Consider the following 24,039-nt stretch of genomic DNA (forward strand, 5'->3'; position numbering starts at 1 on the left):
TGCATTTATCTCTTTTATTGTCTGTCTCTCCACTTTAGAAATAAACTCCAGGAACATTTTGTTCACATAATCGCCACTACCTGGAATAGTGTCTAGTGTGCAATAGCTTCTCAATAGATGGATAAAATAAATACAATTTTTATGAGGCTATCATAAAAGTGCATGCATCTTAAGTGTGCAGCTTAATACATTTTTATATACAACCACCACCCAGTTCAAGCTGTGGAACACTTCCAGACGGCTGCTTCCCAGTCAACTCCCACCCCGAGGTAACCATTATACTGAATTCCATCACCATTGATTAATTTCACCTGTCCCTGAACTTGATTTAAATGAATTCCGTCAGTGTGTGCTCTTTGTGTTTTGCTTCGTTTGCTCAACATAAGGTCTCCAAGATTCACCCACGATGTTGCGTGTAACAGTGGTTCGCCCTTTTTCATTGTTCTGTTGTACAATATCCTACCATTTATTCGTGCTCTTGTTGACAGGCATTTGGCTTGTTTCCAGTGGGAGGCTGTGGCCATTCTTGTACGTGTCTTTTGGTGGACGTATGCCTAGGAGCAGCACTGCTGTGTCACAGGGAAGTACGTGTTAATAGACTCAAGGAGAAACCGCCACACTGTTTTCTAACACGGTTGCACCTCGTGACGTTCCCACCAGCACTGAGGTCTGGCCTTGCCACCTCCTCTCCGCACTTGGCGATATCAGACTTTTTCATTTCAGGCTTCTGGTGGGTGATTGTGGCAACTCATTTCCCTGCTGAGGGACGACGTTGGGTGCCCAATAAGCATTTGCTGAATGAATCCTTAGGGGGGCTATGGAGGGAGACTCTCCTCTTGGCAGGGATGGGTGGGCCCATACCCTTCACCTGAAGGTCTCAGTCTCTGGATGCTACACTGGCCTCAAAAGCTGCTTCCCATTCTACCCACTGGTCACACTTACACCCCAGGGTACAGCCAAGGCCAGGCTGAGGCATTCAGACAGGACCTGGCCCGAGGCTCAAGGCTCCTCAGTGGACAGAGAATAAACAAAGAAAACCTTCTGGTTCCCAGGTAGAGCTCTGCAGATGGGGTACTGACAGGCTTCCCTCCCGGTGCCCAGTGGTGCCCATGGGCAGGGCAGAACCATCTTTCCCGACTCCCAGGAAGCACCCAGGGGCCTGGCCCAGCCAGAAGCACCGTCTCCCTGGGGCCCCTGACCTCTGACTCAGGAGGCTGCACTCCTAACACTTGGTGAAAGCTGGGTCAGGCCCTCCCTAACGGCCTATGAGGTCCTATGGCCGAAACTGGCTGGTCGGTCACTCAGGTTGGCTAGACCACCTTCCCCAGCCTCCCTCAGGTGGGTCCTGTGGCAGTTCCAGTGGGAGGTGAACAAAGGTGATGGGGCCACTTCTAGTCCTGGCCCAGAAAAACCTCCATAGGCTCTGAGCTTTCCCCTTCCTCAGTGATCCTGAAAGTCATAGGTTGAGGATGGTGGAGCCACAAGATGGAAGGAGGCTGGGCCCTGGCGTCCCTCTTGCAGAAGCACCACCCACTAATCAGATAAATCCCAATATAAACCTTATATGAGCAAGAAACTTCCTCTGCACTTGAGCCTAAACAGTTTGAGTTTTACATCAGGCCCTTGCCTTAACTAATAGGTATAACTAGTATATACAGCATAGCATGTATAACTATAGGTAATAACTAGTCCCATTTACAGATGGAAAAACTGAGACATCGAGAAGCTACAGAACTTGTTTGAGGCCAGTAAGTGCAGAAGCTAGGATTTAAATCCGGGGCCTGGCTCCAGAAGTTCCACTCGTAAGCACCCTGCCAAGGGTGAGCCAACAGGCTGAGAATGCAGAGGCACAGGCCAGGGGCTCCTGGGCATCTCCCACCCCCACCCACACCTCCTCGAGCCTCTGCCTAGATGAAAGGGGCTGCTCCCTGCACCGTGGCCTCCTGGCCTTCCCCAATCGTCACCCAGCCTCCTCACTCTGAACCTTCTCAGTTCAGGATCTCACCCTTTGGACAGACCCCAGCAACAGGCTCCCAGGCTCTCTTCCTCTCTTACCCCAGCTCCTCACCCCCACTAGCATGCCCTCAGCTCTGTGGACCCCAGGGGTCTGCCTCCCCTGGGACTGCACACGACTTGCTGCTAGAGAAAACTACTTCCCGCTTCCGGGCCGATGGGAACCCCTCCCATTCACGGTCCCTGTCAGCCGCAGCTCCTTCAGTTACCAGTGACAGAAACCCAACTGGCTTCCGGCAGGGAAAAATGTTTATTGGCTCACAGGACTAAGAAGTCTGAGGTGTACAGGCTTCCGGCAAGACCGGGTCCAGGTGTTCAGATGTCACCAGAAATCTGGGCCTCTGAGCCTCCTGGCTCCGCTATGCTGGTTTTGTTCGCAGTCAGGATCACCACTTGTGGCTTCCAGCTGCGTCTGGCCTACATCCCACCAGCTTCGCTACCCAGTGTGGCCGCCATCATCCTTGCTTGGACTCCTAGAGGGTCCCTGCTGCCACCCGAGCCAGGGGAAAGCCAGCAACCTTGTCAAAACCGGTCCCCAAAGGTCCCACCTTAAGTCCCAGGGCTTGAGCGTGCTGGCTGATTGGCCGGCTGGAATCACAACCCACCTGCACCACTCACAGTGGCCACAGCCGGTGTGGTGCTGTGACCAGCCAGGCTGGGGCGATGTGCCGGCCCCTCAGCCCCAGGGGGTGGGGTCAGCTGCCCACACAGCAGGTTGAGTAGAGGAGAGATGATTCCTCAAAAGAAAGCAGGGGCACCACACCCAGATGGGGAGCGGATGAGAGGCAGACAGGACCCCGGTGGCCCCAGGCTCCAGCTGCCCTGGGCCCATCCACGCTGCCACCCAGCCTCCCATTTCACAGAGAAGGCAGACCCCATCGGATGAAAACTGACTACCCGAATCCCCCCACGAGAACCCATTCACCACCCTCTCCCTCATCAGGTCGGGGTCGGTCTCAGGCAACCTGACCTCACTCCATCAGTTCCCCCAGCCTGTTCCGTCAGGCCCCCCTCACTACAAGCTACCATTTCTGCCACTTTAAGAAACAAACACAAAACTTTCCTTCAGCCTCACTCTGTGCCACTGCTGTCTCCACTTCACGGCTCCGGCTCCGAGCACCTTGGGGTTTCTCACCGCCCACTGTCCCCGCCTTGTTAACAGCGACCAACTGAAGCAGCTCTGCGGAAGGCTCCCTGAAGCCCTCAAGGTGTCACGGCGTTTCACAGCTGACTTCTCCCTCCTCCCAGACTCCCCTGGGGGGCGCCATCATTGGCTCCTGGGGCCCTGGGTCTGGCTGCTCTTCAGGCTCCTTTGCTGGTCCACATCAGCCCCCGCCCTCTCTCCCCTGGGCAAGGTCACCTACTCTCCAGGTTCACACACCTGTCTCCACACTCAAGTGCCCACTCCACACCTCCCCTCAAATTCATCACAGCCAAACTTGTGACCTTCTTAGTCCTGCTCTTCCCCCAAGATGGAAAAGGGCCCCCACCTCCGCCCAAGGAGCTGCAGAAAGAAACCTGGGAGTCTTTGAGGATTCCCTCACTCTCAGCCCCACGTCCAGTCCATCATCGGTGCTCCTGAGTCTAGTACCAACCCAGACATCAAGTCTGCCCACCGCTCTCCATGCACCCACCCAGCGTTGCCAAGCCACTGCTCCCTGAAGACACGTCTGCCTCGTGGACACCGCAGCTCCAGGGTCTGCTCAGAAATGGGTGTAGACTGACCAACTGTGTCACTGCTCTCTCGTGAGCCAGCCTTCAAGGCCCTCCACAATCTCGCCCACCTCCGCTCCCAGTGCCCCTTCTCACACCCTTCGTGGCACCTGGCCCAAGTTCTAGTTTTCAAGACCTGTTCTGTTACCTGTCGCGTCTATCCCTCTGCAGCAGCCTAGCAGGGGCAGAATGGTCTCCATCAGAGAGATGCGAGGAGGCTGCTCAGAGAAGGGTAGGAACCTGCCCAGGGTCACACAGCACGATGAGACAGGTTGTCTCCTGGCATAATGGGTACCTGCTGGCTCAGGCCCTACACCACCCTGCCCGCCTTCCTTCCCTCAGCACCACTGGGCCTGCCCTGGCATAACTGTGACCTAAAGCCCCTCCCTTCACTCTGCTGCTGCCTGGCCCACCAGCACTCCTGGCCCCAGCTCAGTGTGGAGAAGGCAGGTGAAAAGATGGCAAGGTGGACACAAAGCCCTAGACAGAGGCTGGGATAGACACTGGCATTCCCTTTTATTTCTTTTTTTTAATAAATTTAAGAACAGCTCTACCTTCTCTCTTCCCCCCAGAACAACCAAAACCAACTAAAAAGGGGTGTGGCCTGGGGGGCAGAGGGCGCTAGGAGTCATAATCCTCTTCATCCTCTGCATCAGGTGCTGAGGGGCCTGGGGGCACTGGGGGCAGAGGCAGAGTTGAGGCAAAGGGCATGAAGGGTGTCGGGGGGCTGCCAGGCAGAAAACAGGAGAGGAAGGTCAGGCCACTGCTCATTCCTGACCCCTGAGCCACCCCCTGCCCTCCACACGGGCAGCATGGAGCCCACCGCCCTCGGTACCAACAGGGAGCCAAACCCAGAGAAGGGAAGGGCCCAAAGCAGGTCACACAGTCCCTGCCCAGGCCCCATCCACTGCCCCGCCCAAGAGTGGAAGGGACCTTCGGAGAGCACAGTCTCCTACCTTTAAGCCCTCCTCAGTTTCTCCCTTCCCATGCCCCAAATCTGCCACAACCAATAGATCCAAGTGGTCATGGAGGCCAGGAGGGACAAGTCAGCCTTGGGGAGTCTGCTGGCCCTTTCCTGGCACCCACTGAGCTGCTTACCTCTGTAAGTGGGCAGGGGGGTGGCTGGCCTGGGGTGGGGCCTGCGGTGTCTCCTCTTCCCCATCGGTGTCTGTGTCCTCAGACTCATCCTGGTAGCAAGGTAGGGATCAGAGGTGACAAGAAAGGCATGGACTCATCACTGGAAAGCACAGCCCCTGAGAGTAGCAGGGACGGGAGGTTGACCTCCATAGTCCCAATTTATAAACAACAAAACCAAGGTACAAAGAGATAAGAGGTGAGGATGGAACCAGGCTCCAACCAGCCCGGCCTGAGACAAGCCTGCCCTCTGCACACTACGAGACAGAGGGCTGGGGGCCTCACTCACCTCCTGCTCCGAGTCTGTCCCCGACAGCTTCTTATCCTTGCCTTTGCTTCCCATCCCACCATTCTTCCGGCCACTGCTGCCTGGCTTCCGGCCCCTTCGAGAAGGTACAGTCCATCTGCCCAGAGGTCACCCCCCCCATTCATCACCCCCCAGCCACCCCCAACCCTGGTGGCCTTGGCCTTCTCCACCTGGGCACTGGCCCTGGGTCCCCACCTGCGGGCACCCTTGTCCCCATCCATGTGGTTGTCTTCTCCGTCCCCCTGCATGTCAGGCACAGATGCCACCAGGTCCTTTAAGAAGTCAAACTGCTGCTCCAGCTCAATGCACTGTTTCCTGGAAGAGATGGCGAGGGGATGACACTCAGGTGGGGCCCAGATGTCTGGGCCCTCAGCAAGGGACAGTAAGAGGCTCTGGATGTCAGGAGAACAGAGCCTGGAAAACCTCCACCCCATCTCCACCACCCGACCTCCCCCGCTTTGCTGGAACACCCAACCCCTCCTCCCCCAGTTCAAACCCACCAGTCTTGGAGGCCTGGCTGGTTTCCCAGCAGCCTCCCACCTCCCTCACTATAAGAACGCAGCCTCCCATAACTGTGTGAACGCCTGGGGCACGGCCCCACCCAGCCCTCTCAGCTCCGCAGCCACTCACAGGTGGGATGTGGTCATGGTCTTGGCATTTCTGGACTGGGTCACCTGGCAGGCCTTCTTCAATAGCGACTCCAGGAAGAGCTCGAGTGCCCGGGCTGAGGGGTGTCAAGGAGAACGCAGCTAGGGGGGTCCCCAGCCCACATAGAAGACCCCGGGCTGCCTCCTGCCCCACGTCCCTCAACCCAACCAGCCCCCAACAGGATACAGATGATGACAGGCACAGCCGCCGCCACCTTCCCAATCTCTTCGTCTGTCTGCATGATCTTCTTGATCCGCGCCTGGGGAAGGGAGAGAGCTCGGACCCCGTGGCCTCCGACCCAGAAAGGGGTGCTGGGGGCGAGCGAGGGGGGTATCCCAGGAGAAGGGGGGAGGGGGGCACGGACGCGGGGAGGGCAAGGAAGGGGGCGGGGCGTCCGGGCCCCCGAACAGCGCGAAGCGCCCGCCCCCCCAGCGGGGCCTGGGCACAAGCCTCACGAGAGCCCGGCCGCTCCTCCCGGGCCCGGCCACGTGCTCACCGGCGGGAACCGGGCGTTGTACTTCTTCTTCTTGCTCGGCATCTCGGGGACTCTCTCGCCGCGCCGGGCCCAGCGCCGCCGCCCGCAGCCTCCCGGCCCCGGGGCCTGCTCGCCGCCCGCCCGCCGCGGTTCCCCCGGGTCCTGGCGCCGCCTGCTCCGCCCCTGCCGCTCCCCACGGGGTCCTAGCGCCGCCAGTCAAGACGCCGCTCGCAGGGCTGGAGTGCCCTCCCCTTGTAGCCTCCCGGGCGGTGCACGTCGGTCCGGGACAGGGCCGCCACTCCCACCCGCGCCCAAGGCCCGGAGAGCGAACGTTAGCCCCGCCCACGCAGGCCCGCCCCTCCCCGGGCTCCCTGACGGCCCCGCCCCCGGGGTCAGCCCCGCCCCCACCTGCCCCGCCCCTTCCCTCGCCGGCCCCGCCCCGCGGCGCGGCCGATCCGGCCCGGTGGCCCCGCCCCGCGCTGCGCTTGTCTATAAAGTTGTTGTTGAGGCGGCGAGGCGCTAAGATGGCGGCGGCGGCGGCAGCCGTGGCGGGGGCGGGGCGCGGCGGCGGCGGCGGCGCGGAGCCCCGGCAGGAGCGGAGCCGGGCCCGGGGCTGGGCCGGCGCCGAGCGCAGCGAAGGCCGGAGGTGACGGCTGGGCGGCGGGAGGGGGCAGGGCCGGGCGGGAGCGTAGCTCGGGCCGTGGGCGCTAATGGCGGCGGGCGCGGCTGGCCGGCGGCTGGCCCTCCCGCAGGCTCCCACCAGCCTGGGTTCGAGTCCGGGCACCGCCCCACGGGCCTCGGACCCGTCACAGCCCTTTCTGGGCTTCAATGTCCTGGTTTTTAAATAGGCCCGAAGACACCCCCCCGGGAGGCCTGGCCATGCAGGGCCTGCCCCAGTGCTGCGCGATTGCGCGCCTGTCTCCCTCCCTCCATTAAATCCCGGCGCTCGGGGACCTGCCAGTGACTGGCAGGGCCAGGAGGTGTGGCTGGGCCGGCTGCTCCCACACCTGAATGCACATTATGGCCCTGTCACTCTCTACAGGTGTGACCTTGGGTAAGTCCCTTCTCTCTGAGCTTCAGTTTCCTATCTGTAAGTCAGGGACAGTAGTGATAACATTAGCAACAACACTTACGTAGCTCGTGTTCTGCGTCAGGCATTTAATTCTCAACAGCTCTACAAGGCAGGAACAGTTGTTACTTATTTTAAAGATGAAGCAACAGAGGAACGGTGACATTAAGTCTTGCCCAAAGCCACACAGCTTAGTTTAGTGCCTAGCACTCTTCTAGGGCCCAGTAAGCTGTAGATCTGTCTTGGACCTGCCCTAACTCGGTTCCCTTGCTTCAGGATGGAGCCAGGTGAGGAGCTGGAGGAGGAGGACTCTCCAGGCGGCCGGGAGGATGGCTTCACTGCTGAGCATCTGGCCGCGGAGGCCATGGCAGCTGACATGGACCCCTGGTTGGTGTTTGATGCCCGCACCACACCTGCCTCAGAGCTGGATGCCTGGTTGGCCAAGTACCCGCCATCCCAAGTTACCCGCTATGGCGACCCTGGCTCGCCCAACTCGGAGCCCGTGGGCTGGATTGCAGCATATGGGCAGGGCTACGTCCCCAATTCAGGCGACGTGCAGGGCCTGCAGGCAGCCTGGGAAGCTCTGCAGACCAGCGGGCGGCCCATCACGCCAGGTACCCTGCGCCAGCTGGCCATCACCCACCACGTGCTCTCGGGCAAGTGGCTGATGCACCTGGCACCTGGCTTCAAGCTGGACCACGCCTGGGCCGGCATTGCCCGGGCCGTGGTCGAGGGCCGGCTTCAGGTGGCCAAGGTGAGCCCACGGGCCAGGGAGGGTGGGCGCCAGGTCATCTGTGTTTACACGGACGACTTCACGGACCGCTTGGGTGTGCTGGAGGCCGATGCAGCCATCCGTGCAGCAGGCATTAAGTGCCTGCTCACCTACAAGCCTGACGTCTACACCTACCTGGGCATCTACCGGGCCAACCGCTGGCACCTCTGCCCCACGCTCTATGAGAGCCGTTTCCAGCTGGGGGGCAGTGCCCGCGGCTCCCGTGTGCTGGACCGCGCCAACAACGTGGAACTGACCTAGTGGGGCCAAGTAGGGGAGACCACTGTCTGCCCTCCCTGCCAGGGATGGATCCTCCCGTCTTCCTTGTCCCAAGGAGGCCAAGTCCCCCAGCTCTGAGGACTAGGTCACTCGGGAACTGTCTGCATCTTCAATCCCCTTGAACTTCTGCCCTCTGTTCAGGGCTGACTCAAGTCCCCACCGGCTGGAGGCTCTGGCTCCCTGGAGGCTCTGGCTCCCTGAGGGCCGGACCCTCAGCCTCTCTTTTCGCTGCTGCTCCCCTCTGCCATCGAGGACCGCAGGCTGGGTGCAGACCCCCAGGAGGAGAGCCTTCCTTGGCTGCCCTCATCCCTGGCTGTACCTCCCCCCTCTCCCGCATCTTCCCCTTTTTCTCTTCCTCCCTCACAAGAGAAAAAACTTAGGGCTTCCAGTATCTCTCCTTGGAGCCTTCACAGACCAGCAGGCAGAGGCCCTGCAGGCCTGAGCATGCCATTTTGTTGGGGGGATGAGTGTGCCCACTCAGCCCTGGGCAGAGAGAAGATGCCCAGGCCATGGACATGGGGCCTGTCCCTCCCTGCCCCCTCACAGCCTGCACCACCTTTCTCCCTTCCTTCACTACCTTGTCATGTGCCTGCTCCTGGCATTTCAATAAAACCCAGATTGGGTCTGTGTCTTGAGTGTTTTTTAAAATACTGTGTTGGTGGTTACTTGCTTTGGTTGCTGGAGAGAGGCAGGGCCAGGAGAGACTGCCCCTTTGCTCTGATGAGGCCCCCCTAACATCCCCCAATAATAAGATACTCCTCACTGCCAAGCCTGAGAGGGGCTGGCCCCGTGGCTTAGCGGTTGAGTGCGCGTGCTCCGCTACTGGCAGCCCAGGTTCGGATCCCGGGCGCGCACCGACCCACTGCTTGTTGGGCCATGCTGTGCCCGCGTTCCACATACGGCAACTAGCAGGATGTGCAACTATAAAATACAACTATCTCCTGGGGCTTTGGGGAGAAAAAAGGAGGAGGATTGGCAATAGATGTTAGCTGAGGGCTGGTCTTCCTCAGCAAAAAGAGGAGGATTGGCATGGATGTTAGGTCAGGGCTGATCTTCCTCACAAAAAAAAAAAAAAAAAAAAGCCTGAGAACTTCTCTGAGAGCCTCTGCAAAGCCAGCCCTGCTTCCCCTCCATCCTAAGAATCAGAATCAGTTTCTCAGTGATTTCCCATAAATCCAGGGGCTCAACCCAGCAAAGTCTGAGGGGCCACTACTAACCTACAGGGTGTATTGGCGCCTGTTAGAGAAAGGTATCCTCTTGGTCTAGCAGTTCTGGGCCACGGCACACGGTCTGGTGAGCAGCAGATAGGCTGGATTTCCGCAATCTAGGCTGGACATCCTTGTGCAGTGAACAACCTGCACAACCATAAGTGACCCTGGAAGCTTTCCTGTTTATACTCACCTCTCCCACCACCCTAATCATCACGGGCCACAGAACGTTTGCAAAGCACTTCCTTATGCATTATTTAATCACAACCTCTTTAAAGGGAGATGTTGGTCCCATTCTGTGGTCAAGGAAATTGAGGCCAAGAGGGGAAGGGAATTCCCTCAGAGTCGTGGTGAGTCGGGCAGAGCTAGGCCTTGCACCCCGGTCCCTGCCTCCTCCTCAGGCAGAGTGTGGTCCCTGGCTTCACCCACAGGGAGCTCCAGGCACATTCCCTCATGTGATCTCACTGGGCCACCCCGCTCAGCTGAGGCTGCTGCAGCCTCGGAGCCTGGCTCTGCACCCCCCAACCCCGTGCCTGGCCCTGGCCTTGGTTGGAGGCCAGGGTGTCTGGCAGGGAGCCCCTTAGGACGCTGCTCTCGTGCCGTGCGGAGCTGACTCATCCTCCAGCAGCCTCACCAAATTGGAATTTGGAGCAGGGGAGCGGAGATGCCACTGGGCTGACTGGGTGGAAGTGGGTGAGTCATGAGATGCTGGCTCAGCCCCCTCCCCAGCTTCCTCCCCACCCTGAGCTTCCCCAGGGCTGAGTCCCCCCTAAACCCAGCCCTGGGAAGTCCCCAGAGCTGAGTGGTCTCCCCTTGGAGCCTGGTGCCCTGCCTCCCCCAGCCTGTCAGTGCTCTACACTTGACCAAAGTGCGCCAAGGCTTGGGGGGGATCCTGGGAAGGCCCTCATGGGTCCCCCAAAGATGCCCAAGGGGTGTCAACACCGCCTGGTTCTCCTTCCATAACTAAGCGTTTGACACGCTCATCCCTTCTCCAGCCTCATGGCCCTGCTTTAGCCCATTCCTCACTCTCTCTTCACCAAACCATTGCACTTGCCTGCTCTGCCCGCTTCCCCTCCCACTTCCCCCCTGTGCCCCCACAGCCAGCTCTCCTGCAGAGCTGCCTCTGTCCCTCTCCTACTCAAAGCCCTCCTGTGGCTCCCCACAGCCTGCAATAGAGTCTGCTTTCCTGAGCCAGCCATGACCTAGCCCCCTGCCGCTGCCCCGGCTTCCCGCAGGCGCCCCTTTCCGCCCCTGCTCACCCCACGGGAGCCAACTGGTACTTCCTTCACCCTGGCACGCAGCCCCGGGCCTCAGGCCATTCCTTCTGCTTGAACACCTGCTGTGCAGCAAGGATGGGGAGGTTCCTTATGCAACCACTTGATTGACGTCTGTCTCCCGCTGGCCCCTGAGGCGCATGCCCATGTGGCCTCAGTGAAGACAGGGACAATGTCTGGATCTCAGCCCTGTCCCCAGAGCCTAGCACAGTGCTTGGCTAGAGCCATCTCTCCATAAATTATTGAATGAATGAATGAATGAATGAAAGACTCAAATTCAGCCCCTGCCAGTCCTTCCGGCCCCATCTCCTCCATTTCCTGCTTTACCCTTCTTGTTCCAGAATCAGGAGCCGCCTGAGGTTTTCTCGCACACGTGCTGGGCTTTGTCACTTTTGCGCCTTTGCTCATGCTGTCATCTCTGCTTGGTGTGCCTGACCCTCACCTGCTTTCCTGGCTGGCTCCACGTCTCAGACCCACTGGCTTGGGTGTCATCCTCTCAGAGGTTCTTCCTCCCCTATCCATCCTCAGCCCAGGCTCCACAACACCCACTAGTCCACCTGTGGCTCTCATCTGTGCGCCTGGGGCCCCTCGAGGACAGGGCTGCGCTTTATCCCGCAGGTGTCCTCAGCGTCCTGCATAGGGACCTGGCCTAGCGCGAGTGCCAAATCAATGTTACTGAAGAAATGAGTGACTAAGTGAAAGTCACTCTCTGTCTCTGGGCCTCAGTTTCCTCCTTCTATTCACGACAAGCGCCAGGCACCATGCTAAGTGTTTACTCACATTAGCTCATCTAAGCCCCACCCGACTTTATTATTATTGCCATTTACAGAAGAGCAAACTGAGGCCCAGAAAGGTTCAGTAATTGGCTTGAGGTTACAAAGCTATAAGTGGCAGAGCCAAGATTTAAATCCAGGTCGTCTGACTCCAGAGCACCTGATGCCTTGTGGATCCTGCACTGTATGAAGGTGCTGTTGGGGTGGGGGGCTGCAAAGATAGATAAGAGCCAGCAAGGACTGAGGATCTGAGTTGTAAAGCGCACAGGGTGGGTCCTCAGAACTGCCTGGGAGAGGGGCTGGGCCAAGACTAAGATTCCCATTTTACTGATGGAGAAACCGAGGCTCACAGAATACAGTCACTAAGCCTACCTGGACAGGAAGGATCTCCCAGGCCTACGGGGTTGGGGAGGACTGCTTCCCTGTCAGGCCAAGGGCTTCCCAAGACCTACCTCCTCAGGCTGGCAGGGGCTTCTGTCCTGTCCAGCTGGTCTCTTCCCACACAGGAGTAAGAATACAGCCCTGGCCCAGGGTGGGTGAGGCTGGGTAAAGGTGGACAAGCCCCTGTGCTCTCTCTGCTTCCTTTTATAAAACCACAGGAAGGGGGACTGAGGCTGGGGAAAGCAGACAACCCCCTACTCCACCTCCTCCCACTCACGTGCACTGCAAACCCCCACACCCGAGGGAGGAGGCTCCACAGGGGCTGCCTGGGGGGTGGGGAGAATCTCTGCCCAACCCCTGATTCCAGCTGGGGCTCGGGGCTGAATGGGGGGGCAGGGGACAGGAAACAGCTGAGTCAGGAGAAAGCTTCAGCAGAAGCTTTGGCGAGGTTTGGGGGATTTTCCCAGCAGGGCAACTGCTCCCTACTCCCGCCCGCTGGGAGGGGCCCTGGCGGGGACCAGGCTTGGGTCACACGGCTGATTCATCCTCAGAGGGAAACTCCCCTCTTCTCTGACGTTTGTCCCCCAGACACCGCAGGGTAACCTGAGGGCACCAGCCCAGAAACCCACCAAACCCATCTTTCCTTGATTACTAGCTTACCAGCAGGGCATGAAGACCCCCCAGGCTGGACAACCGGACAAAGCCGGACAGGGTGGCAGGGCATAGAGAGCAGCTTCCAGGGGAATACCACCAGAGACTGGAACCAGAGACGGCTGGACGAGGGGCACCTCAGGTATCCTCCCCTCACCTATTTTTTAGATGAGAAAACTGAGCTCAGACAGTAAGAGCAAACCTGTCCACAGACCTTCTCTGTGCCAGGCTCTACTCCAAGCAGCTTGTATGCATTAACTCATTTCGGTCCTCACAGCCCTCATATTACTAAGGAGGAAAAGGCAGCAGAAGGAGGTTAAGTTGGCCACAGTCAAAGCTAGAATCGCTCCGGGGGGCCTCCACAACTCCCAAGAGCGCTCGCACACACCCCTGTGGCCGGGAGCTCCATCCCTGGTCCCCAAGCAGTTCTGGCCCCTGGGGGCAGAGGCCTCCCTGGGGTTTAAGTCTAAATTGGTTTCTGGGGATTTTTCACCCTCAGGTCCCAACTCTGCCCCCTGGGAACCCTAGAGGACAGGCAGGTCACGCCCTGGGCCCCAGCTCCTCCCAGGCTAAAGGGAGAAAGCAGGCTCCTGCAGAAAAAAATCAGCGGAACCCACAGAGGCCAGGAGAGGGCAGCGAAGCATTCCCGCCAAAATCTTCCTCTAAGGGCTTTGACTCCCTTCCAAACCCCAATCCTTTCCTCCCGAGTCAGAGCTTCTCTTTCCTGTCTGCCAACCCCCCTCCCCGACACCACACACACACACACACACACACACACACGCATGCGCACACACACACACACACACACACACAGGGGCACAGACACCCACACTGAGAGTCCAGCCTCCCAGCCCCTGCCCCTCAGCCCCTCAGCGAGCCTAGGCAGGTCCTGTTCCCTCTGCCCCGGCCAGGGGCCTGCTGGGTGTTAGAGGGGAGCTCAGAGTTGTGGCAGTGAGGCGTGGCCAAGAGCCCCACACAGGCCAGCTCTGCCCCATCTGGCTCCCACTCACAGGCTCCATGACTCACCCCCTCACCCCCCCATGACTCAGTTTACACGGGTGCCCGGAGGTCCTCCCAGCAAGGGTGGGGCTGTTTATTGGCCCAGCCCAGGCCCGCCAGCCTTTCATCCCAGGATGAGCATTTCATCGCCCTCCTGGCCCAGAGCAGGAGCTGGCATCCTGGAGCCCGGGGGTGGAGGTAAGCCTCTGGGAGGGTGACAGGCCCCAACTTCCCTGGGCCTGGGTCTGCTCCAAGAAACCTAAGGGGCTGGCCTGAGTGGGCAGAGCCATCCTGGGTACCAGCAGCAGAGCACTTGATGCCCTACATTCAGAGGAAATGGTCCACATGGCACAAAACACAACAGCAAGAAAGTTCTCACTACATTCATTTCTCTCTTCCTGTACCAGTCCTGTGCTAAGTGCCATCCATACCTTATCTCATTCACTCCCCCCACAATCCTGAAAAGCAGGTACAATCATTATCCTATCCTTTTACAAATGAGGAAACGGAGGCATAAGAAGTTAAAGGAATGGCCCAGGTCACACAGCCAGGAAGTGGCTGAGCTGGGACGCAAACCCAGGCCATCTGACTCCAGAACTCATGTTGTTATCCCCAACTGCCCCCTCAAGCTGTGCTGGTGGGAGCAGGGATGAGGGGACCCAACGGTCCGCCCTGCCCCTCCCCCCAGTGGATCTCCACTGAAACCTCTGGTTTGAGGGATCCCAGTATGTAAACCACTAATCTGCAAGAGGGGGAAACTGAGGCTCCCAGAGGGAAAGGGACTGGCCTGAGGTTACATAACAAATCAAAGCAACCAGGGCTGGGACCATGTCTTTGATGCTTTCCCGGATGCCCAGGGCTGGAGAGGTGGCTTGTGGGGGCCAGGGAACCCCAGGGAAGGAGTAGGGAGATGGTAGCCCTGCCCCTGACTCCCTGTAGCGCTTTAGCCCGGCCCCTTTCCCACTCTGGAGCCTCAGGGTCCTTGTCTGCCTCATGGGGACAGCTCTGCTATCAGACGAGGGTGTCGTGAGGCTCAAAGGACAGAAGAGGAAGAGGCATGTGTGGTGCTCAGTGGCATCTGGGGAATGGGGGGTGATACCCAAGCCCCAGAAGCAGCACAGCGCCCCCCTCACCCTAGCCCCTTCCTCAGCCCAGCCCACCAATGGCTCCCTCTGACCCAGAGGGCCTGGATGGCCAGGCTCAGAAGACCTTCCCACAAGGGGCTCCAGCTCCCTCCTCCCCAGACTCCAGCCTCAGTAAACTGAGCACAGGTCACTTCCCTGTTCAAACACCACTCAGGGGTCCCCTTGTTCCCCGGCCCAAGCCAAGCTCCTCACCCCGGCACTCAAGGGCCCTGGCTTAGGCCTCACTCAGCCCACCCTCCCAGCTCACAGTCCCAACACACATTCCAACACATGCCCTGGACCACAGGGACCTAGGACTCCCCTCCCTCCCCATCCCTCCCTCCCTCCCCCCCACTGGGCCTTTGTGCCCACTGACTCCAACTCCAGAAATGTCTCCCCCAACCTCAAATACTCCTCTACCAGGAAGCCTGCTCCCCCCACCCCAGTGGCAGAGAATCCTTGTTTCCTGGGGGCTCCAGTAACGCCCCTCATGCTCTCCAGCTCCTGCCCCCAGCACCATCTACCTACCACTAGGGCTCTTTTCCTCCGTGTCTGATCACCTCTCTGGGCTGTAAGTGCTTTAGGGCCAAGACAAAGTTTAATCATCCCTACCTCCCCCCACAGCTGGCTCCATTCAACTGATTGTCCTGGAGCCAACACTGGTGCTTATCTTCCTCTATTTTATATGTGGGATGCCACCACAGCATGGCTTGATGAGCAGTGTGTAGGTCCATGCCCAGGATCCAAACCCATGAACCCCAGGCTGCCGAAGTGGAGCACTCGAACTTAACTACTAGGCCATGGGGCCAGCCCCACCATTCAACTTTTACTTCAGTTAATTCAGGAGAATGGATAAAGAAACTGGTCCATTATACAAGGGGACCCAACTCAGCAATCAAAAGAACAAACTACTGCTACACACAATCTGGGTGACTCTCACAGGTGTAATGGCGAGAGACAGAGGCCAGAGACAAAAGAGCACATACCGTATGATTCCACTGATGTGAAATTCTAGAAGAGACAGAACTGATCGAGGGCCATAGAACTGAGGTAAGTGACTTCCTGGGGTAGGAAGGATTGACTACAAAGGAGTAGGAGAGAACTTTCTGGGGGATGGAAATGTTCTGTATCTTGACTGGAATGTGCTTACATGGGTGTATACAATGGTCAAACACGTGACCGGTACGGTGAAAAAGTGTGAATTTTATTGAACATAAAATATACCTCCATGAAGCAGATTTTTTAAGAAATAGGGCAGATCTATATATATTCAGTGGAAGGATTTCCAAGACATAAGAAAACAAAAAAAAGAAGGAGCAAAACAGGATGTAGAGCAGGCTCCCTCTGTGTGAGAAGATCCGTAAGAAACTGGTTACAACAGAGAGGGGGGCTTTTCACTGCGTTCGCTTGCGAAGCTTCTAGATCTTGAAGCACAGAAATGTATTACCTAGTCAAAAAAGAAATGTAATGACAATTTTTAAAATATAAGCCAAAGTAAAAAATAAAAATCAGGTTTTAAAATAATTTCTCCTCTTCCATGCTATATGTATGTATAAAATCTCCCCAAAATGCAAAATCTTTAAAAATTATTCTGGGCAGGTTAAAAAAAACATAATATCCTGCATAGTGTTATGGGGCTGTATTGCATGAGGGATGTAACCCAGGTTAGGGACTCATGGAAGGCCTCCTGAGGAAGTCTGGGGGGAAACTGAGACCTGCAGGATGAGAGAGAGTGGGCCAGGTGAGGGGATGACGAAGGGCATCCCAGACAGAGGGAACAGCCTGTGCGAAGGTGAGAGGCTCAGTCCAGCAGTGAGCCTGGAGCAGTGAGAGCAACCGGGTGCTGATGAGAGAGGAGCCTGGGCAGGTGGCCCAGGTCTGGAAGGAACTCAAATGCCTTGTTAAGGATTCTGGCCGTTTTTGAGGGACAGACTAACAAGGCAGTGGGGAGCCAGGTTCTGGAGACTGACTGCTTATGTTCAAATCCTGGCTCCACCATTTCCTTGCTGTGTGGCTTTTAGCAAGTTGCTTAATTTCTCTGTGCCTCCATTCCCTAATCTGTAAAATTCAAATAATATTATTATCTATCTCTACAGGGTTGTTGTAAGGATTAATAAATTACTTTGAACCATGGCTGGTTCATAAGAGTCAATGAGTGTGAGCCACTAGTTACCCTCTTGGCCCTCCAAGCCCCTCAATCAACACGCAACCTAAAAAAACACAGGGTGTGTGTCAAGCAGCCCCATCCCACCCCGTCCCAGGCCTCAGGCCCTCCTATGCAGCATTTCAAAAGGTGCCACAGTTCAGAAGCGTCCAAGTCTGAGGGTAAAATGGTCAGAATTTTAAAAGATTCCTCTGTGAACATTGTCAGGATTTTTAAAATCCCTCAGGCTGCTGGGTGGGAAACGGAGAGGAGGGAGCTGAGCTGGAGGCTGTGGAGAGCGTCCAGGAGAGAAAGGATGGGGCCAGGACCCAGGGAAAGAAATGTTTGTTGATGTGAACCAAAATGTCACCTCCAGACGTGGGGTGATGGGAATGCTTACCCATTGCTGGTGGGAATTAAAATGGTACAGCCACTTTGGAGAACTGTTGGAGAGAATTAATTAAAGCCAAACCTACATGTACACTATGACCCAACGATTCTATCCCTGGGCACATAGCCAAGAGAAATGAGTGCACTTGGCCACCAAAGGCCATATCAAGAATGCTCCCTGTAGCCTTATTCGCAATAGCCCCAAACTGCAAGAGCCCCCGGTGTCACCAGCAGGAGAACGGAGAGAGCGATTGTGGAATATTCATGCAGTGGAATGCTACACAGCAAGAGAGAAGACCAAGTCACTGCTGCACCCAACAATGCAGATGAATCCATCAGACACGTTGAGTAAAAGAAGCCAGACCCAAAAGAGCACACTCTGCGTGGTTCCATTTATATGAAGTTCAGGAACAGGCAAGACGAATCTATGATGCTAGAAGGCAGAATAGTGGTTACCTACGGGTAGGAGGTCGTGACCAGGAGGGGGCACAAAGAGCCTTCTGGGCTGCTGGAAATGTGCTCTATCTTGATGAGGGCGGTAGGGTGGAGCATGGGTTTACATATATGTAAAAAGTCATTGAGCTGAACATGCTGGATGAGTGCACTTTACTGTACGTATGTTAAACTTCAATTTAGCCAACAACCTAAATATAAGAACCAAAATGATAAAACTATTAGAAGAAAACATAAAGGTAAATCTTCATGAGCTCGAATATGGCAATGGATTCTTAGATCTGACACTGGAAGCACGAGCAACAAAAGAAAAAATAGATAAACTGGACTTCTTAAAACCTTTTAAAACTTTATACATCAAAGGATATTATGAAGAATGTGAGGGCCGGCCCCGTGGCTTAGCGGTTAAGTGCGTGCGCTCCGCTGCCGGCGGCCCGGGTTCAGATCCCGGGTGCGCACCGAGGCACCGCTCCTCCAGCCATGCTGAGGCCGCGTCCCACATACAGCAACTAGAAGGATGTGCAGCTATGATAGACAACTGTGTACTGGGGCTTTGGGGGAAAAAAAAAAAAAAAAAAAAAAAGAATGTGAAAAGACAACCTACAGAAGGAGAAAATATCTGCAAATCATATATCTGGTAAGGGATTGGTAGCCAGAATATATAAAGAACTAATATAATTCAACAACAACAAAAGCCAAACAATCCAATTGAAAATGGGCAAAGGACTTGAATAGACATTTGTCAAAAATATATGCATAAATGGCCAACAAGCACATGAAAAGATGTTCATTGATCATTAAGGAACATGATTAAGGAAATGCAAACCAAAAGACAATGAGATACCACATCACACCCTCTAGGAAAATAATAAGTGTTGGCAAGGGTGTGAAGAAATGAGAACCCTCATACACTCATATACTGCTAGCAGGAATGTAAAATGGTAACACTTTGTAAAACAGTCTGGCAGTTCCTCACAAGGTTAAACAGAGAGTTACCATATGACCCAGCTATTCTACTCTTAGGCATATACCCAAGAAAAATGGAAACATATGTCCACACAAAAGCTTCTACACAAATGTCCATAGCAGCAAATAGCCAAAAAGTGGAAACAACACAAAGTCCATCAAATTTATGGATAAATAAATGAATCATGGTATATATATATAATAGAATATTATTCAGCCATAAAAAGGAACAAAGTATTGATACATGCTACAACATGGATGAGCTTGGAAAACATTATACTAAGTGACAGAAACAAGACACAAAAGATCACATGTTGCATGATTCCATTTATATGAAATGTCCAGAATAGGTAAATCCATAGATTAGGAAAGCAGATTAGAGGTTACCAGGGGATGGGAGGAGGGAAGAATGGGGAGTGATTACTTAATGGGTATGGGGTTCTTTTATGGGATGGTAAAAAAGTTTTGAAACTAGAGAGAAGTGGTGGTTGCACAACATTGTGACTGCACAAAATTTCATTTAAAATGGTTAATTGCATGTTGTGTGAATTTCACTCAATTTTAAAAATAAATAAACTTCAATTAAAAAGTGAATGGGAACTGAAAAGCGTAAACATCACCTCCACCACTCTGGGGGCACTGACAGAACCTACTGGGTGCAAAGCACACTTGTCTATGGCCTCCTTTTGCCACCCTGCAGCCCCAAGAGGTGGGGATGCTCTGGGGGTCAGAGAGGGAAAGCGACTGAGCCAGGCTCACAGGGCTGCCAAGCGACAGAGCCAGGGTCTCTGAGACATCCCGGCCCCCAGGCTCCCACAATCACTGTGGCCTCCTGGCCTCCCAGGGTGGGAGCTGGTGAGGTCAGGGGCCAGGAACGTTTCTGTAGCCACCAGGCGGGAGTTAGTGACTGAGGAGCTTGGAATGTGCTGCCTCTGAAAGGACCTCCTTGTGGCTCCACTGACGGTTAGAGCAGGAAGGGACTTTCAGAGTCGTGTAATCACACACACACACACACACACACACACATTGAGACCTGAGCCCCTGCTCAGTCACTGCCCAGGCTGCTTGGGGAGTAGGGCAGGGTGGTGTTTCTGGAACACGCAGATGATGCAGTCAAGGCTGACTCGTGTCAGGCCTCACATGTGCCACCACCTGGCCGCCTGTGTCACTCTGACCTGTCCAGCTTGGGCTCAGCCAAGGAGTTCAGATATCAGTTAGCGGGTGTGAGTGTGTGTGTGTGTGTGTGTGCGCGCGCTGCACGAGTGCCTTAGCGTGCGATCAGAGCCCCAACTGCCCCCACTCGTGGGGCTTTTTATTAACATGTGTATTTATTTTCTCTCTTTGTCACGTTCTTACTATACACTGTACTTAGCCTGTGACATTATTTTATTTCTATTCTCCAACAACCCTGAGATGTCGTTAACATTATGTCTCCATTTTACAGATGAGGAAACAGAGGCCCTGGGAGATTGTGTGCCTCATCTAGGTCACACAGCTGGTGAGCAGCCTACCCAGAATTCAAACTCAGAACCCAGACTTGTCTGATTCCAGCACGCATGATCTTTTCCATGTGTCACACTGCCTCAAAAAATCTCCCTCTCTCTCTCACACACACACCCCTATATTTCTCATTCTGGTAAACTGCTGTTGGTTTCATTTCTTTTTAGAGAAAGACAAGCATTAAGTCAAACAAAGGCAAGGGAGAGGCTGTAACCACCCTCTGAGTGCACAGCACTTTACAGCTTACAAAGCACTTTCACATCTGTGACCTCATTCGATCCTACAGCAGCCCCATGAGGTCAGCGGGAGGCTCAATTATGCCCAGTGAGCCTGGGACTCAGAGGGAAGGCAACCCACCCAGGTCACAGAGACAGAAATGGTACCTCTGGGACTAGAAGCCCAGGGCCAACCTGGCCTTCTGGCTCTAAGTCCTGAGTGTGCCCACAGACCCCCGGCCTTGGTCCCCAGGGAAGGCCACCCAGGACCCTGCCTCCCTGAAATCTTCCTTCCCCGAGGACAAAACTGGAACTGATCAAATGGAGGCACTAACGGAAAGCAGGGAGCCCATGTCTCTTTCTGTAGTCCTGTGACGCCGGCAGCTCCTTACTCTCGCTGGGCCTTAGTTTCCTTATCTGTAGAATGGGAGGAAGAGGAGAAGAAGCTTTGGGGTGGTCCTCACAGCACTGACACTCGGCATGTGTGAAAAGGCGTCTGTGAGGGCTTGACAAATCTTGCCTGAGCCTGGGCTTGGGGCTCCCACAGCTCTGATTTGGCAACCTGCTTCAGCCACTCACTGAGTGATTTTAGGCACTGCATTTCCACACCTCTCGGCATCAGTTTCCCCATCTGTAAAATAACGATGATGACGGCACCTACCTCCCAGGCTTGTTGGCCTTTGGTTGTTGACCTTTGGCCCTGGCCTCACATTCACACAGACCTTGGATGTAATCTCCAAACAAGGCTGCTGACCACACTGCCCGGAAGGGCAGTAACAGTATTTAAAGAAGACGGCGTTTATCAGACCACAGGACACCTGTGTCCCACTGCAGGCTCTCACTGCTTACGTGGGCTCTGAATTAAAACTTGTTATAGCTCCTCAAACTATCCTGTGAGCAGCACAATTACACGGTATTGTATTTGTGCGTACCTCGAAGCATTAACTTATTCATTGTAAGCATTTAAAATATACCTCCATTTTTGTAACTCTGGTGTCACTTATTCACTTTTTAGAATACCTGAACCTTAAAACAATGCCAGTGGAAGGGCCCCACGCCATGACTGTGAGACCTTGGATGGCAGTAACATGGTTCCTGGCACGAAATAAGCACCCAGTAAATAATAATAATAATATCAATCACATTTATGATCCACTTTACGGTTTCCAGACCTCTTGCACATTCTTCATTCCAGCCTTCCACGCGCGGCAGGGTGGCTATGTGATTATTTCGTCCCAGTTTACAGATGCAGAAACTGAGGCCAGACCCCAAGGAGAGGGCTTCAGGGTGCGGACCGGGAGTGGGGCTGCGGGCTCGCTGTCTGCACTCGGCGGCTGGGCGGGACGGGACAGAGGGACTGGGCGGAGCGCCCGGCTGCTCACAGGTGCGTAAATACGCAGGGGAATCCTCGGCTCCACCTGGGTGCGGCGAGGAAATTGCACCATGTATGGGCAGCTACGTCAGAGGGGGCGGGCCCACTGCTGTCGCTGGGGGACGTCAAGTCCGCCCCTTTCCCCCGAAAAGGCCGCTCCCGGACTGGAGGAGGCGTCCAGAAGTTCGGGGCGGACTGGCAAAAGGCGGCACGTCTGGAGAGGTGGGGCCCCGAGGTGACCGGCGCCACTGCGAAACGCCCGCGCCACCCCCCCAGTCGGAGTGGTTCAGCCCGAGAACTTTTCATTCATAAAAAGAAAGGACTCCGCAAGGAGCGAGTGAGTCAGAACCCAAGCCGCCGACGCGGACCCCACGGAGCAGCCAGCCCAGGGCATGTACCGAGACTTCGGGGAACCCGGACCGAGCTCCGCCGCCGGCGGTGCGTACGGCGGCCCAGCGCAGCCCCCGGGGACGGGCCAGCAGGTGAGAGAGACCCGACGCCTGGGGCCGCGAGTGGACAGCGCCTGTGACGCTGCGGTCCGCTCCCGCGCGCTCCGGGACTGGGGCCGGCAACCGGAGTAGGGATCGGGTCTGGGGGCTGCGGCCGCGGATCCTGCCCATTCTTCGCCGTCCAGGGGCACTTCCCCCCACAGCCCGGGGGAACGCGCGCGGCGGGCGGAACAAGGATCTGCGAACGTCCCCTCTCTCCCTCGCCCCCTTTTCCCTTGCTGTGTACTTACTGTCCCTCTGTCTCTGTTACCTTCTTTCTTTCCTTCTGCCACCGCTAATATTTTGGCGCATCTGCGTCAGAGGGAGCCCCTTAGTCGGGATTAGTCCTAGCTCCGATAAGGTCCCAGGGTCTGATCCATCTCGGACTAAATTCCCGGGACGTGAGTCTGGGCTGCGGCCGAGAGGTCCCCACGCAGGAGGGAGGTGGGATCATCGGCAGGCTAGCCCCACAGACTGGGAATCCTCGGCGCTGTCCGTGATCGTCCGGTGTCTGTCTGTTTGTCTGTCCCTCTCTACTCTGTCGCCAAGTCCCTATCCCCTTCTTGGCGCAGTACAGCCTGATGGGCTCTGGGACACGGGTTCTTGACGCTTTACAGGATGGAGCCAATAGAGATCGCGAGGTGCCGGGACGTGCGCGGGGACATGCAGCGGGCAACTCCCGCGCGCCCCCGACTCTCGGCACCGAACGGCGCCCGCTGCCGGCGGGGGGTACCCGGGAGACTGCAGGTGCCCATTTCCTGCCGAGGGGCCGCGAGCACGTGTCGCTAGGGGAGAGAAGGAGCGGCGTCCGTTCCGCCGAGTCACGGCGGCCGAGTCACGGTGGCTGACTCACTCGGAGCGCCCCTCCCTTCCTGGCCCGGAGCGGCCCGGGCCCCGACAACCTCGGGAGCGGGAGATGCCGCCGGCGGTGCCTCGGGCCCGGAACTGGGGTCACCGGGCCACTGGGCCCACAGCGCTGGGCCCGGGACACCGCCGTCTGGACTTGCCTGGGCTTGTGAGGCTCTTCCCGGACTACTGGGCGCCCACACCCAGGACCCAGCCCCGGGGCTTGAACCCAGGGGCAGGTAATCCTTGGAGCGCATACAATGCAGCCAGGCGTCCTGCTGGGCGGTTTCCATCTCATTTACTGGATTTCACGGAATCTAAGACCTCTTTGGTTAAAAAACCCACCATTGTTTTGTACCGCTAAATTTTTTTACAGTTACAATTAACCTGTGATTTCAGAGCTACTAAGGAGTACTTCTTGGCATCAATGAAGTGCTGTAATCCTCATCTATGACAATATTAGAAACGAGGAAACTGAGGCACGTTGATGTTAAATAACCTGCCCAGAGTCACCGCCAGTAAGTGGCTGAGCTAAAATTAGAACTGGGACAGCTTGAACCCAGAGCAATGGCTCTCGCCCACCACAGCCCTTGTGCACTGGGCATCTGCCACTTCCCAGGCTCTGTCACATACATTCTCTCTCCTGTTTCTCACAGCCACCCTCAGGGTTAGGAGCTGTAGTGCTCTGTGCAGATGGGACTCAGGCAGGGTGCAGGAGTGGGTGAGAGCCCGGCTGCCTGTGGCACAAACCCCGCTTTCCATTTACTGGCTGTGTGTCCATGGACAACTGTTTTCCTGTCTGACAACGATGATACTGTTGTGCAAATTATATGAGTCAGTATTTGT

The 24,039-nt window shown here is 56.1% G+C and overlaps 3 protein-coding genes across 8 annotated transcripts in view; 2 read left to right on the forward strand and 1 right to left on the reverse strand.

Annotated features, from left to right (window-relative positions):
* On the reverse strand, window positions 1-23,008 carry DRAP1 (DR1 associated protein 1). 5 transcript variants are annotated; one of them, XM_087422623.1, is made up of 7 exons: window positions 6,312-6,525; window positions 6,002-6,074; window positions 5,798-5,891; window positions 5,363-5,482; window positions 5,150-5,264; window positions 4,825-4,913; window positions 1-566 (listed from the first exon to the last, which is right to left on the reverse strand). In XM_087422623.1, the coding sequence occupies exons 1-7, from the start codon at window positions 6,351-6,353 to the stop codon at window positions 467-469; spliced, it is 633 nt and encodes a 210-aa protein (XP_087278749.1). In that variant the 5' UTR covers window positions 6,354-6,525; the 3' UTR covers window positions 1-466. The 5 variants fall into 5 exon arrangements, with proteins under 5 accessions (XP_087278749.1, XP_087278748.1, XP_087278750.1 ...); XM_087422622.1 differs by having other exon boundaries at window positions 1-569; XM_087422624.1 differs by lacking the exons at window positions 1-566; window positions 6,312-6,525 and adding exons at window positions 4,224-4,453; window positions 22,599-23,008.
* Window positions 6,800-9,058, forward strand: C34H11orf68 (chromosome 34 C11orf68 homolog). Of its 2 annotated transcripts, none has more exons than XM_087422620.1 (2): window positions 6,800-6,936; window positions 7,636-9,058. In XM_087422620.1, the coding sequence occupies exons 1-2, from the start codon at window positions 6,815-6,817 to the stop codon at window positions 8,390-8,392; spliced, it is 879 nt and encodes a 292-aa protein (XP_087278746.1). In that variant the 5' UTR covers window positions 6,800-6,814; the 3' UTR covers window positions 8,393-9,058. The 2 variants fall into 2 exon arrangements, with proteins under 2 accessions (XP_087278746.1, XP_087278747.1); XM_087422621.1 differs by lacking the exon at window positions 6,800-6,936 and adding an exon at window positions 6,982-7,344.
* The window catches only part of FOSL1 (FOS like 1, AP-1 transcription factor subunit), a 5,813-nt gene continuing 3,821 nt past the window's right edge, over window positions 22,048-24,039 (forward strand). The window contains exon 1 of the mRNA XM_004437626.3: window positions 22,048-22,341. Coding sequence (XP_004437683.1) covers window positions 22,252-22,341 — 90 coding nt within the window. The 5' untranslated portion in view covers window positions 22,048-22,251. The remainder of the gene's footprint in view (window positions 22,342-24,039) is intronic.

Source organism: Ceratotherium simum, chromosome 34, assembly GCF_057802395.1.
Source record: "Ceratotherium simum simum isolate JZ-2026a chromosome 34, ASM5780239v1, whole genome shotgun sequence".
NCBI classification, from domain to species: domain Eukaryota; kingdom Metazoa; phylum Chordata; class Mammalia; order Perissodactyla; family Rhinocerotidae; genus Ceratotherium; species Ceratotherium simum.

Excerpts from the sequence above, each read along its gene's own strand:
- C34H11orf68 (XM_087422620.1), top strand. The coding sequence starts at position 6,815 with ATGGCGGCGGCGGCGGCAGCCGTGGCGGGGGCGGGGCGCGGCGGCGGC. Across the intron at positions 6,937-7,635 it reads GAGCGCAGCGAAGGCCGGAG|GATGGAGCCAGGTGAGGAGC; the intron begins GTGACGGCTGGG and ends CCCTTGCTTCAG.
- DRAP1 (XM_014793032.2), bottom strand. The coding sequence starts at position 6,353 with ATGCCGAGCAAGAAGAAGAAGTACAACGCCCGGTTCCCGCCG. Across the intron at positions 6,075-6,311 it reads ACAACGCCCGGTTCCCGCCG|GCGCGGATCAAGAAGATCAT; the intron begins GTGAGCACGTGG and ends TCCCTTCCCCAG. Across the intron at positions 4,454-4,824 it reads CCCCCTGCCCACTTACAGAG|CCCCCCGACACCCTTCATGC; the intron begins GTAAGCAGCTCA and ends TCTGCCTGGCAG.